General features: G+C 42.9%; 1 protein-coding gene across 1 annotated transcript in view; it reads left to right on the forward strand.

The window, feature by feature from the left end:
• The window catches only part of LOC138852847 (uncharacterized), a 68,532-nt gene that overhangs the window by 46,421 nt on the left and 4,559 nt on the right, over positions 1-17,552 (forward strand). The window contains exon 4 of the mRNA XM_070086051.1: positions 5,625-5,858. Coding sequence (XP_069942152.1) covers positions 5,625-5,858 — 234 coding nt within the window. The remainder of the gene's footprint in view (positions 1-5,624; positions 5,859-17,552) is intronic.

Consider the following 17,552-nt stretch of genomic DNA (forward strand, 5'->3'; position numbering starts at 1 on the left):
ACACTGATGACTGGCGCACCACCAACATAACTCTGCCACTGTAGCCACATTCCAGTAATCACCTCCATGTTAGAAGAGAGGTAAGAGTGTGCGCCTTTAAGGTGATCCTTCACTCTCCCGACGTTTTCCACCCAATATTACCTTGCTTCGGGCAGCTAAGGCTGCATAAAAACGTTATTGAAATCGAAGAATGATTGTAGCTATTGAAAAACAAAATGCCGCAGGTCTCTTTTTTGGCTTGTTTATCAAAAATCTGCTGATGTTAATGTTTGATTGTCATTTAGGTACAGGTATGTGAAGTATTGACTGTGAATTGTTGCATTTGATGATATTTGCAATGTCTTGCAAACATTTACACTGCCTTTCCAATATTTATACTGTATGTTCTGCCTGTGAGAAATATGTTTGTGTGTATTCACGAATTTGTGTTTTCGGGGACGGAGACTGTGTGTGTGTGTGGGGGGGGGGGAAGTGTGTGTGTAAGTTGTTTGTAAGTGTGTGTGTGTGTGTGTACTTACCTACTTTTGTGGTTGCAGGGGTCGAATCACAGCTCCTAGCCTCACCTCTTTACTTGAAACTGGCCAGATTCAGTCGTAGCCTCGTGTGTCTGCTCTTAAAACTGTACATGGCGCCTGCTTCACACACTTTCTCTTCTACATCATTCCTTTTTCTGACCACTCTAGGGCTGGAGAAATACTTCCTGACATTCTTGTGATTAATCTGTTCTTTAACGTCCAGCTGGGTTCTCCAATTCCCTTGTCTCGCCTGTAAACAGCCTATCCCTGTCTACTCTATCAATTCCCCTAAGCATTTTGTATGTTATTGTTATTTCTTCCATGGTTCCTCTGTCGTCCAGTATCACTAGATTCACTTCCATTAGCTTCTCCTTCTGCCCCTTAGTTCAGGAGCAGCCTTGTTGGATACTTCTGCACTGTCTCCAGATTTTAACTTTTGTTTTAGGTGTTGGTTGTATACTGGTGCTGCATACTCGAAGATGTCCCTGACGTATGTTATATGAGGAGCCCGGAAAAACACTTTGTAGAGCACTGGCTGCAGAGGCTGTTTGGCTGTTGTGAGCCTCTGACGAAATATCAGGAGCTATGCTCACCCCTGAGTGTTTCTCTTTGAGTAAAGTCTGCAGCCTCTGTTCCCGTAGTGTAATACCTCGTTTCCGGTCTTCTTGTTCCTTCCCCAGTCTTCATAACCTTGCATTTTCTGGAGCAGAATTCAAGTTACGACTTATCTAAGCAATACTGCAGTTAGTTCAGATTTATTTGGAGCATTGTGTATTTTTCTCATTGGTTTTATATCGTCAGCAAACAGAGATATATCTGAATCAGTCCCATCTGGAATATCATTTACATAAGCCAAAAATAGCAGTTAGTCCTACTAATGATCCTTACGGAACCCCGCTAGTTATTCTTTTCCATTCTGACGTCTCCTCCTGACATTCACTCTTGCTTCGTTGTCCTAAGCTACTCTTTAATCCACCGGACTACATTCCCTGTTATTCCGGCCTTCACCCAAAGTTTTTGGCTGGGCCTCTTGTAGGGTACACTGTGAATGTCTGTCTGTAAATTATTGGTTATAATCATAAGCATAATTTTTGAAGAGAATGACCGGTAAGTCAGCCGAAGGTCTCGGTTAGATGACCAAAAGCTCCAGCGGCGGGTCATCATGTGACTAAGACCCGCGTCAGGAAACGCTTGTCCTGTTTCCTGACAAACCTTACCTAACCTCTCTTTCAGGCTGTGAATATCCAGTCAACCCATCCCTCTCTCTCCCTTTCTCTCTCTTTCTCTCTCTCTCTCTCTCTCTCTCTCTCCTGTCTCACATCTGTTACTTTGTCATAGGACTCCAAGATTTGCCATATTTTAAACCCAAGCTGGTTATTGTTTATGAAAACACTTCTCTCCAAGTGTTCTAACTCTTTTCCTCTTCTTATTTTCTCCATTCCATTGATAATCATTCATATTAGAGAAACTGGTCGGTAGTTCAAAGCCTCTTGTTTATCTCCTTCCAGATCTCTGGCAGCTGTTCTGTACCCATTGCCTTATATATAGATCATAGTGGTTTGGACAATGCTTCGGCTACTTCTCGCAAAATCGATAATGACACTTTGTCAGGTTTCATTTTTTTTATGAATCCAGGTTCAAGAAAAGTTTCTTTATCTCTCCTAATGTTGTGTGGATGGCATCCAGTATTTGTCGGTTCCCCCTGCCTCTGGTATGTCCGTTTCCACTAAAAGGATCTCTTCCAGTTCTCTGATCAGCATTTTACAGACTTCCTTATCATTGTTCGTGAGCTCTCCTCCTTCCTTCATTACTCGAATTACCTGCATGTTTTCTGACGTCTTTCATCTGATGTAGCTGTGAAACAATCTTGCTTCGTACTTAGCCTTAGTCTCTTCCCCCACCCGAGCATTCTCGTTTCTGACTAACCTGTTCAATTTTCTGTTCTCGTCTACAATTCACTTTCTGCACTTTTTCCACTCTCTTACAAGTTTTTATTTTTGCCTCCCTGTATCTCTTCTTGAACCAAGAGCTCTCGTTGACGTTGTTGGTTCTACATTTTCTTCTTGCTATGACGGTCTCTGCGTCTTTCCTGTATTTTCTCCCTAGGTTCTCCATCATTTCATTTGCTGACTCTCCATTCAAGTTAGTATCTAAAATCACAGCATTCAGGAATTCTTCAAATCCTCAGGGTTAACCCTCCAAAAATGTATGTACGTGTGTGTGTGTGTGTGTGTGTGTGTGTGTGGTGGGGGTATGTGTGTGGGTGTGTGTGTGGGTGTTTCTACAGCCACAGGAATGTGTTTTAATTACCGTACCTTCATTTTTAACCCCATGTATGTGTGTTTTTTTCAAAGCTTAGTATTCACATGAGGCATCACTCGCTCCAGTATCTGCCTTTGAGTGTTGCTCAAATATTTCTCTCTGACTGACAAGTGAGCTGGGTTGTGAGACCTCGTCCCACCAGGCTAGTGTTTGACGCATGTGGCACACCTCACGCCCACACACACACACACACACACACACACACACACACACACACACACGGTCTGTAGACTAAACACAGGCCATCATAAATCAGCCTAATGGTACTGTAATATACACACTATTGTCTGCTACTAAAATACACATATTTTTATTTAACTACTATCATATAAATACACTATTGTCTACCTACCATAATTTAAAAATGATCGTCTACTTACTATAATACAAAGATATATCGAAATTTACATCTGGGCTTCCATCTTGCAAACAGAAGAATTGTTTGTCTGTAGCTAGAGCTACAGACAGCTCGTCCCTGACACCCTGTCTTTATGATTTATTCTGTTTTAGCTTGAGATCTGGACCCCCGCTTAACGATCATCTCCAAATGCGACCAATTATGTAAGTGTATTTATGTAAGTGCGTTTGTACGTGTATGTTTGGGGGTCTGAAATGGACTAATCTACTACACAATATTCCTTATGGGAAAAAATTCGGTCAGTACTGGCACCTGAACATACTACTGGAATGAAAAAAGTTCGTTAACCGGGGGTCCACTGTATTTCTGTATTCTCTAACTCAAGCCTCCAGCAACACGATCAAGACTATGATTTACTTAAACTTGCTTTAAATATAGATGATGTCCAATAAAATCTTGTTTTTTTTTTTCAAAGAGAAGCTTAGAAAATATTGCTAGAAAAGAGCTAGGAAATTACTGTGAACAAAGTAGAAGAGTAGAAGAAATAGGTTATATAATTTATTTCTCCGGAGAGAGGAGTAAAGTCAGTAGCCTGCTAGACGTAGTCACTGTGCTAGACGTAGTCACTGCTAGACGTAGTCACTGCTAGACGTAGTCACCGCTAGACGTAGTCACTGCTAGACGTAGTCACTGCTAGACGTAGTCACTGCTAGACGTAGTCACTGCTAGACGTAGTCACTGCTAGATGTAGTCACTGCTAGACGTAGTCACTGCTAGACGTAGTCACTGCTAGACGTAGTCACTGCTAGACTTAGTCACTGCTAGACGTAGTCACTGCTAGACGTAGTCACTGCTAGATGTAGTCACTGCTAGACGTAGTCACTGCTAGACGTAGTCACTTCTAGACTTAGTCACTGCTAGACGTAGTCACTGTTAGACTATGGCTAGAATATTGAATAAGTATTTGTGACAGTACAGTTTGCATGAAGATGCCAGTGATATGAAGTGTAAAGTGTGTGGACAAAGACAGTGCCACACACCAGAGTGGATACGTAGATACTGCCACACAATAGTGTGGACAGAGACAGTGCCACACACATTGTGTGGACAAAGACAGTGCCACACACCAGAGTGGATACGTAGATACTGCCACACAATAGTGTGGACAGAGACAGTGCCACACACATTGTGTGGACAAAGACAGTGCCACACACCAGAGTGGATACGTAGATACTGCCACACAATAGTGTGGACAGAGACAGTGCCACACACATTGTGTGGACAAAGACAGTGCCACACTAAAAACAAATATATTTATTCTCAATAATTCTACCAATTAGAAATTCATCCAAAGAAATCATACAGAAAACGATACATCACTTCGTAGTTAATAACAAAATATCGAAAACTCTTAGATTTTATCCACATTTTTGCACCGACTAGACGAGTAATTAGACAGCAATATTTCCCAACAAGTGACCAATGTTTGCAGTGACAATATTTGATTTCTTCTTGAGCATATATCTATACATTGCACTGCGCAGACTGAATAGATTACAATATGCAAACTTTCTTTAATGCTATTTTTTAGACTTGACCATTTCCAGTGGCGTCTAGCCAAGTCCCTTTGTGACCTTCGAAATCCCGTTCGTTTGCGCGCTGGCGCTCACGGGATGATCTGCTGGTAAACAATAAACTATCAGCTTAGGCGACAAGCAATTAAAAACAGCATACGACTAGCAGCCAGGTTCCTATTTACTGCAAAGTGGACAGGGCGCAACAGCTCTGGGAGTTCCCGCCATCCCCTGGGACTCTGCTACTAGCTGGGGAGTGATCGACAGTTTGACGGATTCAAAAGAACTCGTCACTCAAAGTAATTAGCAATTAAAAATATTTTTAGACCCAACTTTCAGTGGGGCAACGTTTCGTTCTGTGTAGTTGTAGAGCTTTATCAAGCTAAAACTTGTCAAGGCTCTGCACAGAGCCAAACATTACTTGATTAAGCTCTACACAGAGAGAGAAACAGGATTTGATAGAGAGAAACCTAACTTGATAGAGCTCTACACAGCGAAACATTGACCCAGTCAAGGCTTGTCTTAACCACTGTCTTCCGTACGTCACTGGCATGCAACGTCTTGACGTTTCCTATACAAGACGTTTCACGTTACCAACGACGCCGTTAGTTGACGCTACGACTGTCTCTTAGCTGTTGTGACATGTGTTGTGGTCAACCACAAGTCGCCCCAGAATCAGTCTCGTTCGCAGTCGATCAGTCAAACCTTCACTGAACAACAGGCAGTAACGGTATAAACCACGACTACATATAATGCATTGCAGTGTTCTGCAAGCCTTGCAGAAGCGATTTTCTACTGGAGGTTATACTGAATATGTTCACTTACATGTTTTGTATCTCTCTCCTCTTCGCCCAGACCTGTCCGTGGGCGTGGTGTGGGCGTGGGACGCTGACGACGAGAAGGAAGGCACCAACGCCCACCTGACTTATACCATAGAGAAGAACGTGATGGATGAACGTTCAGGTCAAGCTATCTTCACTATCAACCCAGAGACTGGACTCGTCCGTACTGCCATCTGTTGTCTGGACCGCGAGAGTACTCCAGAGTACTTCATCCAAGTGGTGGCTGTGGACGGTGGTGGCCTCAAGGGTGAGTTTTGTGGCCTCTAGGGTGAGTCTTGTGGCCTCAAGGGTGAGTCTTGTGGCCTCTAGGGTGGGTCTTGTGGCCTCAAGGGTGAGTTGTGGCCTCAAGGGTGAGTCTTGTGGCCTCTAGGGTGAGTCTTGTGGCCTCAAGGGTGAGTCTTGTGGCCTCAAGGGTGAGTCTTGTGGCCTCTAGGGTGAGTCTTGTGGCCTCAAGGGTGAGTCTTGTGGCCTCAAGGGTGAGTCTTGTGGCCTCAAGGGTGAGTATTGTGGCCTCTAGGGTGAGTCTTGTGGCCTCTAGGGTGAGTCTTGTGGCCTCTAGGGTGAGTGTTGCAGTTTCATGGTAAAAATAATAACTACTTCCACTACTACTACTACTACCACTACTACTACTACTAATAATAATAATAATAATGAGTCCAGGAGACCCCTTTTTTTTCTTCCTCCAAAGATTCCGATGAGTAACTCCAGAACTGATCTGATCGGTTTCAAACTTCCTGCTCATATATATATATATATATATATATATATATATATATATATATATATATATATATATATATATATATATATATATATATATATATATATATATAGTTCAGGGTGCTACAAGATTGTGTAGGTGTCTGTCAGTTTTTGTTTATACGTGACAACAGCGCAGCGGTTGCCGTGCGTTACCTGGAGAATGTCTCGTCTGATCGGGTTCAAATTGTTTCAAACTGTATATTTTGCATTTGTTTTGACTTGGGTGGGGAGAGTTTGTACCGTGTACCACCTGGTGGTGTTGGTACCGTGTACCACCTGCTGGTGGTGTTGGTACCGTGTACCAGTTGGTAGTGGCAGCACCATGTGCCACCTGGTGCTGTCTGCACCGTGCATGCCAGCAGACACATTGTCATACCTCGCCGAACCTCGTCATACCCCGTAGTACCTCGTCGTCCGTCTTACCGTCCGTCCCACCGTCCGTCTCACCGTCAGTCCCACCGTCAGTTCCAGCGTCCGTCCCACCGTCCGTCCCATCGTCCGTCCCACCGTCAGTCCCACCGTCAGTTCCAGCGTCCGTCCCACCGTCCGTTCCACCGTCCGTCCCAACAGCCAACATTTCATCTGTCACAGTCAGCAGCTTTAAGCCTGGGTCCTGACTGCCTCTTCTCCGCCATGTTACCAACCATCTTATTACAGTAGTCCAGCGAATCATTGGAGGAATTTACTGAGAATAGTTACATTATCGGTATTAGTGTTAGAAGTGTTAGTGGAGTAGTGTAGTTCTAGTGTTAGAGGCATTAGTGTTAGTTTTACAGGTGTTAGAGGAGTTAGTGCTGGTGTTATAGGTGTTAGTTGAGTTAGTGCTGGTATTAGAGGCATTAATGATAGTGTTAGAAGTATTAGTAGAGTTAATGCTAGCATTAGTGTTAATGCTGATAGTATTAGTGGTGTTACGGGTATTAAAATTAGTGGTTTTTTTTTTCATTGCTAGTTTTGTTAATTAAGTGGAATTGACTGAAATTTAAATGCATGTCGACTACACGAGGGTCACTAAGACTGCATGTCGACTACACGAGGGTCACTAAGACTGCATGTCGACTACACGAGGGTCACTAAGACTGCATGTCGACTACACGAGGGTTACTAAGACTGCATGTCGACTACACGACGGTCACTAAGACTGCATGTCGACTACACGAGGGTCACTAAGACTGCATGTCGACTACACGAGGGTCACTAAGACTGCATGTCGACTACACGAGGGTCACTAAGACTGTATGTCGACTACACGAGGGTCACTAAGACTGCATGTCGACTACACGAGGGTCACTAAGACTGCATGTCGACCACACGAGGGTCACTAAGACTGCATGTCGACTACACGCGGGTCATTAAGACTGCATGTCGACTACACGAGGGTCACTAAGACTGCATGTCGACTACACGAGGGTCACTAAGACTGCATGTCGACTACACGAGGGTCACTAAGACTGCATGTCGACTACACGAGGGTCACTAAGACTGCATGTCGACTACACGAGGGTCACTAAGACTGCATGTCGACTACATGAGGGTCACTAAGACTGCATGTCGACTACACGAGGGTCACTAAGACTGCATGTCGACTACACGAGGGTCAATAAGACTGCATGTCGACTACACGAGGGTTACTAAGACTGCATGTCGACTACACGAGGGTCACTAAGACTGCATGTCGACTACACGAGGGTTACTAAGACTGCATATCGACTACACGAGGGTCACTAAGACTGCATGTCGACTACACGAGGGTCACTAAGACTGCATGTCGACTACACGAGGGTCACTAAGACTGCATGTCGACTACACGAGGGTCACTAAGACTGCATGTCGACTAAACGAGGGTCACTAAGACTGCGTGTCGACTACACGAGGGTCACTAAGACTGCATGTCGACTACACGAGGGTCACTAAGACTGCATGTCGACTACACGAGGGTCACTAAGACTGCATGTCGACTACACGAGGGTCACTAAGACTGCATGTCTACTACACGAGGGTCACTAAGACTGCATGTCGACTACACGAGGGTCACTAAGACTGCATGTCGACTACACGAGGGTCACTAAGACTGCATGTCGACTACACGAGGGTCACTGCATGTCGACTACACGAGGGTCACTAAGACTGCATGTCGTCTACACGAGGGTCACTAAGACTGCATGTCGACTACACGAGGGTCACTAAGACTGCATGTCGAGCTCACGAGGGTCACTAAGACTGCATGTCGACCAGACGAGGGGTCACTAAGACTGCATGTCGACTACACAAGAGTCACTAAGACTGCATGTCGACTACACGATGGTCAAGACTGCATGTCGACTTCACGAGGGTCACTAAGACTGCATGTCGACTACACGAGGGTCACTAAGACTGCACGTCGACTACACGAGGGTCACTGCATGTCGACTACACGAGGGTCACTAAGACTGCATGTCGACCACACGAGGGTCACTAAGACTGCATGTCGACTACACGAGGGTCACTAAGACTGCATGTTGACTACATAAGAGTCACTAAGACTGCATGTCGACTACACGAGGGTCACTAAGGCTGCATGTCGACCACACGAGGGTCACTAAGACTGTATGTCGACTACACAAGAGTCACTAAGACTGCATGTCGACTACACAAGAGTCACTAAGACTGCATGTCGACTACACGAGGGTCACTAAGACTGCATGTCGACCACACGAGGGTCACTAAGACTGCATGTCGACCACACGAGGGTCACTAAGACTGCATGTCGACTGCACAAGTCACTAAGACTGCATGTCGACCACACGAGGGTCACTAAGACTGCATGTCGACCACACGAGGGTCACTAAGACTGCATGTCGACTACACGAGGTTCACTAAGACTGCATGTCGACCACACGAGGGTCACTAAGACTGCATGTCGACCACACGAGGGTCACTAAGACTGCATGTCGACTACACGAGGTTCACTAAGACTGCATGTCGACCACACGAGGGTCACTAAGACTGCATGTCGACCACACGAGGGTCACTAAGACTGCATGTCGACCACACGAGGGTCACTAAGACTGCATGTCGACTACACGAGGGTCACTAAGACTGCTTGTCGACCACACGAGGGTCACTAAGACTGCATGTCAACCACACGAGGGTCACTAAGACTGCATGTCAACCACACAAGGGTCACTAAGACTGCATGTCGACTACACGAGGGTCACTAAGACTGCATGTCGACCACACGAGGGTCACTAAGACTGCATGTCGACTACACGAGGGTCACTAAGACTGCATGTCGACCACACGAGGGTCACTAAGACTGCATGTCGACCACACGAGGGTCACTAAGACTGCATGTCGACTACACGAGGGTCACTAAGACTGCATGTCGACTACACGAGGGTCACTAAGACTGCATGTCGACCACACGAGGGTCACTAAGACTGCATGTCGACCACACGAGGGTCACTAAGACTGCATGTCGACTACACGAGGGTTACTAAGACTGCATGTCATCTGCACACCACCAGTCAAGATCACTTTAAGCACTAAATAGTAATTAAAGCAGACTCTCTGTGTACATACACTGAGAGAAACACAACCCTCAAAGTATATACACAGGACCATACCCCCGGCCGGGATTGAACCCGCGGTCATAGAGTCTCAAAACTCCAGCCCGTCGCGTTAGCCACTAGACCAGCTAACGCGACGGGCTGGAGTTTTGAGACTCTATGACCGCGGGTTCAATCCCGGCCGGGGGTATGATTTATTTGCAATCGTGTCATTACGATTTCTTTAGTTATATACACAGGAAAACACAGTCTTCAGGGAATATACACACTGGGTTATCACCGACTATAATAGTGTTATTAATATAGCTGATGTAAGTAACGCTGTTATTTTTATTAGTGCAGTATTAATAATACAAAGAAGAAGAAGAAGAAGGAAGGAAGGAAGGAAGAAAGGAAGGAAGGAAGGAAGGAAGGAAGGAAGGGAAGGAAGGAAGGAAGGAAGGAAGGGAAGGAAGGAAGGAAGGAAGGAAGGAAGGAAGGAAGGAAGGAAGGAAGGAAGGGTAGAAGGAAGGAAGGAAGGAAGGAAGGAAGAAAGGAAGGAAGGAAGGAAGGCTGCAGGTAGGAGGAGGCTGTAGGCAGTGACTGTTATCTCTAAAAGCAACATATGTTCTCGCCTATTTGTGGTTGCTGGGGGTCGATTCACAGCTCCTGGCCCCTGGTGTGAACATTATGGGGGAGCGCTAAACCCGTAGGGATTATACAGCAAGAGAATATGAGACAGCGAGGTCGTGGAAGGTGGGACGCCAACTCACAGCTGATGAGTCGTATGGGAATTTAAGGGTTGTCACGGGTATAGGCCGGTGACAGTCTTCTCTAAGTGACATATGCGATGTCACAGTCTTGAACCCGTACGGGTTTCGCTCTTTTAAAAATTTCTGAGTTCAGTGCCAAATAAGATTTAATATGGCTAATTTTCGTAAGATTATCTTAGGGAGTAAGATATGGGGTTGCTATATAGAAAATTATCGTAAAGATAGCTCACTATCTTCCTCTGGATAAGCTAAATTATCTTCCTGTTATTTGCTGAAATAATTTATGTAATTCTGAATTCAAATTGATCAATAATTCAGTTTTCTAGGATGACCGATTGTCAATTATGACTGACGCTGGATGTTATTATCAGAGAAAATGACCCTTAATGACATGGGAGCTGAAGCCACACACACACACACACACACACACACACACACACACACACACACCAGGATGTTATGGAGGCAGGCTCCATGCGTAGTTTTATGAGCAGGTATGAAAGAGTCCAGGAGGCAGAGAGGCAGTAAATTCTACCAGTGGCAAGAGGCTGGGCCAGGAGCTGAGACTCGACCCCCTTGAACCACAAATGTCTGAGAGTAAATTAATGAGTACAGTGCTGAGGATTACAGCTATGTAACCGAGTACTGCACAGTATGAGACAGCAACGGTAGAAACGGTAGGCAGCAACGGTGGAAACGGTAGGCAGCAACGGTGGAAACGGTAGGCAGCAACGGTAGAAACGGAAGGCAGCAACGGTGGAAACGGAAGGCAGCAACGGTGGAAACGGAAGGTAGCAACGGTGGAAACGGAAGGCAGCAACGGTGGAAACGGAAGGCAGCAACGGTAGAAACGGAAGGCAGCAACGGTGGAAACGGAAGGCAGCAACGGTGGAAACGGAAGGCAGCAACGGTGGAAACGTAAGGCAGCAACGGTGGAAACGGAAGGCAGCAACGGTGGAAACGGAAGGCAGCAACAGTGGAAACATGTCAAATTTTAGGGAAAACTTTAACGGAATTCTTCAAAGAAATTTTAGGATTCAGAGAGAGAGAGAGTGTGTGTGTGTGTGAGAGAGAGAGAGAGAGAGAGAGGTGATGGGGAAGAAGATCTCGCTGGAAAATTGGTTGGTTCAAATGGAGGACCGATATGAGGCCATAAAATTCTTACCTTTTTTCCATTGGACTTCAAACACACACAAAAATATTCTATTGTAAAAGTTGAGAAACTATTGTGTGTGTGTGTGTGTGTGTGTGTGTGTGTGTGTGTGTGTGTGTGTGTGTGTGTGTGTGTGTGTGTGTAGATGGGAAGGTACTGTGGATGATGGAACGAGACGCGAGATGATGAACCTAGCCAGGGGATGCTGGGGTTGTCATACAAGGTCTCACAACTACCAGAGTGAAAGTGAAAACCAGAGGGAGAATCTTTGTCTTATCTAGCGCCTCGAAGATCTCAAGTCATGACCATAAGAGAGAAAGAGAAGAGAGAAGCAACCAGAAGAGGCGGGAATAGAAATGCGAAGATAAAGAAGAGGAGAGCTCCGGTTATAGGATAACATGGCACCGAGGGCCAGATCTGAGTTGCTACTGCTCCTCCACAGCCACATAAGGAAGAGCATGTAATAAGACTTGAGAAGGAGAGGAGAGGAGAAGAACAGAAAATTCACGGAGGTTATAATGAAAATCGGACGATGGTACCAGAAAGCAGATGAAAGAGCGGTTGACCAACACACTCACCAGCTTCTACACATCAAGGTATCATATGATGAAGCTACTGAAGGTGAATACAAGAACCATTATGCCTGACTACGTATTATGTGACCCACAAGTAACCAGAAACAAGACATTCCTCGCCTGCAGGAAAATAGCAGATGTGCTCTGAATATACAAGCAGGACCACGGACCTGTGTCACCGACATGAATACTGTTTAAATTAACAATAAGCATAATTAGGAGATTGAACACCAACGAGAAAGGGGATTTTACAGAAAACCAGTACAGATTTAGAAAATATAAACTCTAGTCTCTTGAACCTATTGAAATTCAATATCAGAATAATTGAAAGCATGCAAGAAAGGGATAGACCGGCAGAATAAATTTGAAAGTATTTAACACAGTATATACCACCATGTGGCATGCAAAGAGTACGTAACCTTTATTCGCCGCATATACACACCCTCACTGAAAGGCTGTGTCCCCAACCAGCGAACCAGTACTAGGGTCGAATGATGGGGCCCCATCGTTCGATCAGTACCCAGGTTCAGCCAGTGAGAAGGTGGGTCTGGCAGTTGTAGAGGTGTTGTGGTCACCACAAACCTGTCTACCCTTGTCATTTCCATACTAGAGCTGGTTGAGCACGGTTGTCCATTCTGTCTCCAGACTGTCTTGGCCTTTCCTAAACCGTGTTGTACACATACGTTTCCACCTGTTTATAGTGTACATACATGTAAATAATTACTATTGCTCCTGGTGAAGGAAAATATATTTCAAAGTCATTCAGCTGTGTTTGTTCTGCTCCTTGCTCCCCTTTACATCCAGGATAACAGGCCTTATTGTTCCTAGGTTGTAATACACCAGATATATATGTATAATATACAATATCGACAACATGAAGAATCTGAGTATCTTTATTGTACACGTTTTGCCATCCAATACAAATTTAAGGACATAAGGCTGAGGGACTGACTACATACTTGTCCTTGCTGATGCCAGAAAATAGTAAGAAAAATGAAAACGGGAGAGGATAAAAACAACCAACATTTATAATTGAGGAATAGAGAAGACTAAAGACAGAGTACAGCCTGGTCAGCAGACATTACAAATATCCCATATAGAGATCTGGGAGTAAACATCACATCGAATATATTCTCATAACATGGACAACATACGTGACTTTATTGACTCTAATAACTGCAATTTTTTACCTTAAATAATGATTTTAGGAATGAATATAAGCAATATATATCAGACATGTTTTACACGATATATGTCAGACTTGTAAAGTACGCAGCGCCAGCATGGAGCCCGCACATGGTCCAATATAATCAGACAATGAATTTTCTCGAGAGGACTCCAGTTATAAGACGAAATATGCAGTATTATATATATATATATATATATATATATATATATATATATATATATATATATATATATATATATATATATATATATATATATATATATATATATATATATATATATATATATATATAATATATATATATATATATATATATATATATATATATATATATATATATATATATATATATATATATATATACATATATACGTAGAAATAAAATGTGTGTGTGAATGGGTAGAGAATACCCCGGGTATAATAGATATCCTGACATTAATAGCATCATTAGCATTAACGTAATATAAATCTATTTGAAAGTTCATCCCGCTACGTTGCGTAATAAATATATATGAAAGCCTATCCAATTTGTCGTTTTAAGCGAGCCTATAAAACTATGTTCTGTTTTGGCCGTTTAAAATACAGAATAATAATATTTACCACAGGTGGAGAAATGTTGCTTGGAGAGAGAGAGAGAGAGAGAGAGAGAGAGAGAGAGAGAGAGAGAGAGAGAGAGAGAGAGAGAGAGAGAGAGAGAGAGAGAGAGAGAGAGAAAGAGAAAGAGAGACAGAGACAGAGACAGAGACAGAGAAAAAAAAACAAGAGACAACAGGGTGAGAAGATGCTGGAGGGAGGAAGCACAGGGAGAGTACAGAATGGAAGGAAGAGTCAACTACACAGAGGTTGTCTGCTGACAAGCACTCTCAGGAAAATTTAATTTTAAGGCCTCGTACCTAATTTTAATGTTTTGATGAGCTTATACAGTCAGTTACGGAGCATTTAACCAGGCAAGTCAAAAACAAAAAGTAACTCATTCCCACATTCATTTGCCCGACATGTTGGTTCATAATGGTAGCCTCGTGTGTCTTCCTGCCTATCAACTACAGTTTCTATGCTTCACAAAGAAATAAAAATTTGTATTTAAATTTGAATATATGGATGCCATCTTGGCCTCTGTACTTAGTGGCATTAATACAAATAAATCAATACCGTAACGATTACAGCAATTAAAAACCATATATATGTGCTTGGTATACCAGAATTCACTATACTGCTTTCCTGAATCTGTGTTTATTTGTTTTCTTGATATATTCCAGTATTAGTTCATACTAAGACATATCTTGACATGGACAGAAATCTTTCCTACGAGGGCAGAAGAAGGTTCTACATCTGAACTCTCTAGCATGGCGCAGAATTAGAGAGAATATGATAAAGGTGTATAAATGGAATACAAGAATATAGGGGATGTAAATAAATTACTAAAAATATCTAACTAAGACAGGACTACTTACTTTCCAGCTGTGTAATAATTGAACATTAAAATGGTACAAAATACCGACAGGTTGCAGGTAAGACACATATGCAACAGTTAGGTATCTTTATTTCGAAACGTTTCGCCTACACAGTAGGCGACTGAAGAAGCCTACTGTGTAGGCGAAACGTTTCGAAATAAAGATACCTAACTGTTGCATATGTGTCTTACCTGTGTAATAATTGTTTGAGTCCAGGCTACTACTGTGAGTGTTGCTTGACTGTGTTCGCTCTCCTTAATACCATACTGGTCTTGCTTCCTGACCTTGACAAAATGTACACAATGACTTCGGAAATCGTAATAACGCAGTTGTAAACGAATCAGGGAGCGAGTGAGGCTTGACCCATGGCAAGTGAGTCCTCGAACTCACTTGCCATGGGTTCAAGTCCCAACCGTTCCTTGATTTATACAAGATATTCTGGACACAGTGAGTAATTTTGTGTAATTCATCGCGTTCTCCATGTTCTCTTCGACCCCGGATTATTCATCCTGTTCTTCATCGTCTCTTGGACTCAGGTCTCCGATGAGTCTCACCAGTATATTTTGGATAATTCGTCGTTTTTTTCCATAGAGTAGAGTGCCATGTAGAGCCAGAATAGTCTGGATGGCACTCTATACAGGATGTCAGTGTCGTGTTAAAAATGGTATAAATTAACAACAGGTTGACGAGTAAGACATACACAACAACCGGGTATCTTTATTTCAATATTACACCTGCTACACCTCAGTATTTACCTGAAGAAACCTACTGTGTAGACGGAACGCTTAATAAAGATAGCCAGCAGTCGCACATGTGTCTTATAATGGTGTCAGAGTGCCAGAGCTGGTAGGCACCGCACCTGCCCTTGTAGGTTACATGGCATTTCTTTTTTTTTCTACATCACATAGTTGACACCGTACCATATAGTTGACACTGTATCATATAGTTGACACCGTACCATATAGTTGACACTGTACCATATAGTTGACACTGTATTATATAGTTGACACTGTACCATATAGTTGACACTGTACCATATAGTTGACACTGTACCATATAGTTGACACTGTACCATATAGTTGACACTGTACCATATAGTTGACACTGTACCATATAGTTGACACTGTACCATATAGTTGACACTGTACCATATAGTTGACACTGTACCATATAGTTGACACTGTATCATATAGTTGACACTGTACCATATAGTTGACACTGTATCATATAGTTGACACTGTATCATATAGTTGACACTGTATCATATAGTTGACACTGTACCATATAGTTGACACTGTATCATATAGTTGACACTGTACCATATAGTTGACACTGTACCATATAGTTGACACTGTACCATATAGTTGACACTGTACCATATAGTTGACACTGTACCATATAGTTGACACTGTACCATATAGTTGACACTGTACCATATAGTTGACGTTATACCACATAGTTGACACTGTATCACATAGTTGACACTGTACCATATAGTTGACACTGTACCATATAGTTGACACTGTACCATATAGTTGACACTGTATCATATAGTTGACACTGTACCATATAGTTGACACTGTACCATATAGTTGACACTGTATCATATAGTTGACACTGTATCACATAGTTGACACTGTACCATATAGTTGACACTGTACCATATAGTTGACACTGTACCATATAGTTGACACTGTACCATATAGTTGACACTGTACCATATAGTTGACACTGTATCATATAGTTGACACTGTACCATATAGTTGACACTGTACCATATAGTTGACACTGTACCTATAGTTGACACTGTACCATATAGTTGACACTGTACCATATAGTTGACACTGTACCATATAGTTGACACTGTACCTATAGTTGACTCTGTACCATATAGTTGACACTGTACCATATAGTTGACACTGTACCATATAGTTGACACTGTACCATATAGTTGACACTGTACCATATAGTTGACACTGTACCATATAGTTGACACTGTACCATATAGTTGACACTGTATCATATAGTTGACACTGTACCATATAGTTGACACTGTACCATATAGTTGACACTGTACCTATAGTTGACACTGTACCATATAGTTGACACTGTACCATATAGTTGACACTGTACCATATAGTTGACACTGTACCTATAGTTGACACTGTACCATATAGTTGACACTGTACCATATAGTTGACACTGTACCATATAGTTGACACTGTACCATATAGTTGACACTGTATCATATAGTTGACACTGTACCATATAGTTGACACTGTACCATATAGTTGACACTGTACCTATAGTTGACACTGTACCATATAGTTGACACTGTACCATATAGTTGACACTGTACCATATAGTTGACACTGTACCATATAGTTGACACTGTACCATATAGTTGACACTGTACCTATAGTTGACACTGTACCACATAGTTGACACTGTACCACACAGTTGACTCTCACTTCACCTGACTCTCACTTCACCTGACTCTCACTTCACCTG

The sequence above is a fragment of the Cherax quadricarinatus genome, chromosome 1 (genome assembly GCF_038502225.1).
Source record: "Cherax quadricarinatus isolate ZL_2023a chromosome 1, ASM3850222v1, whole genome shotgun sequence".
NCBI lineage: Eukaryota > Metazoa > Arthropoda > Malacostraca > Decapoda > Parastacidae > Cherax > Cherax quadricarinatus.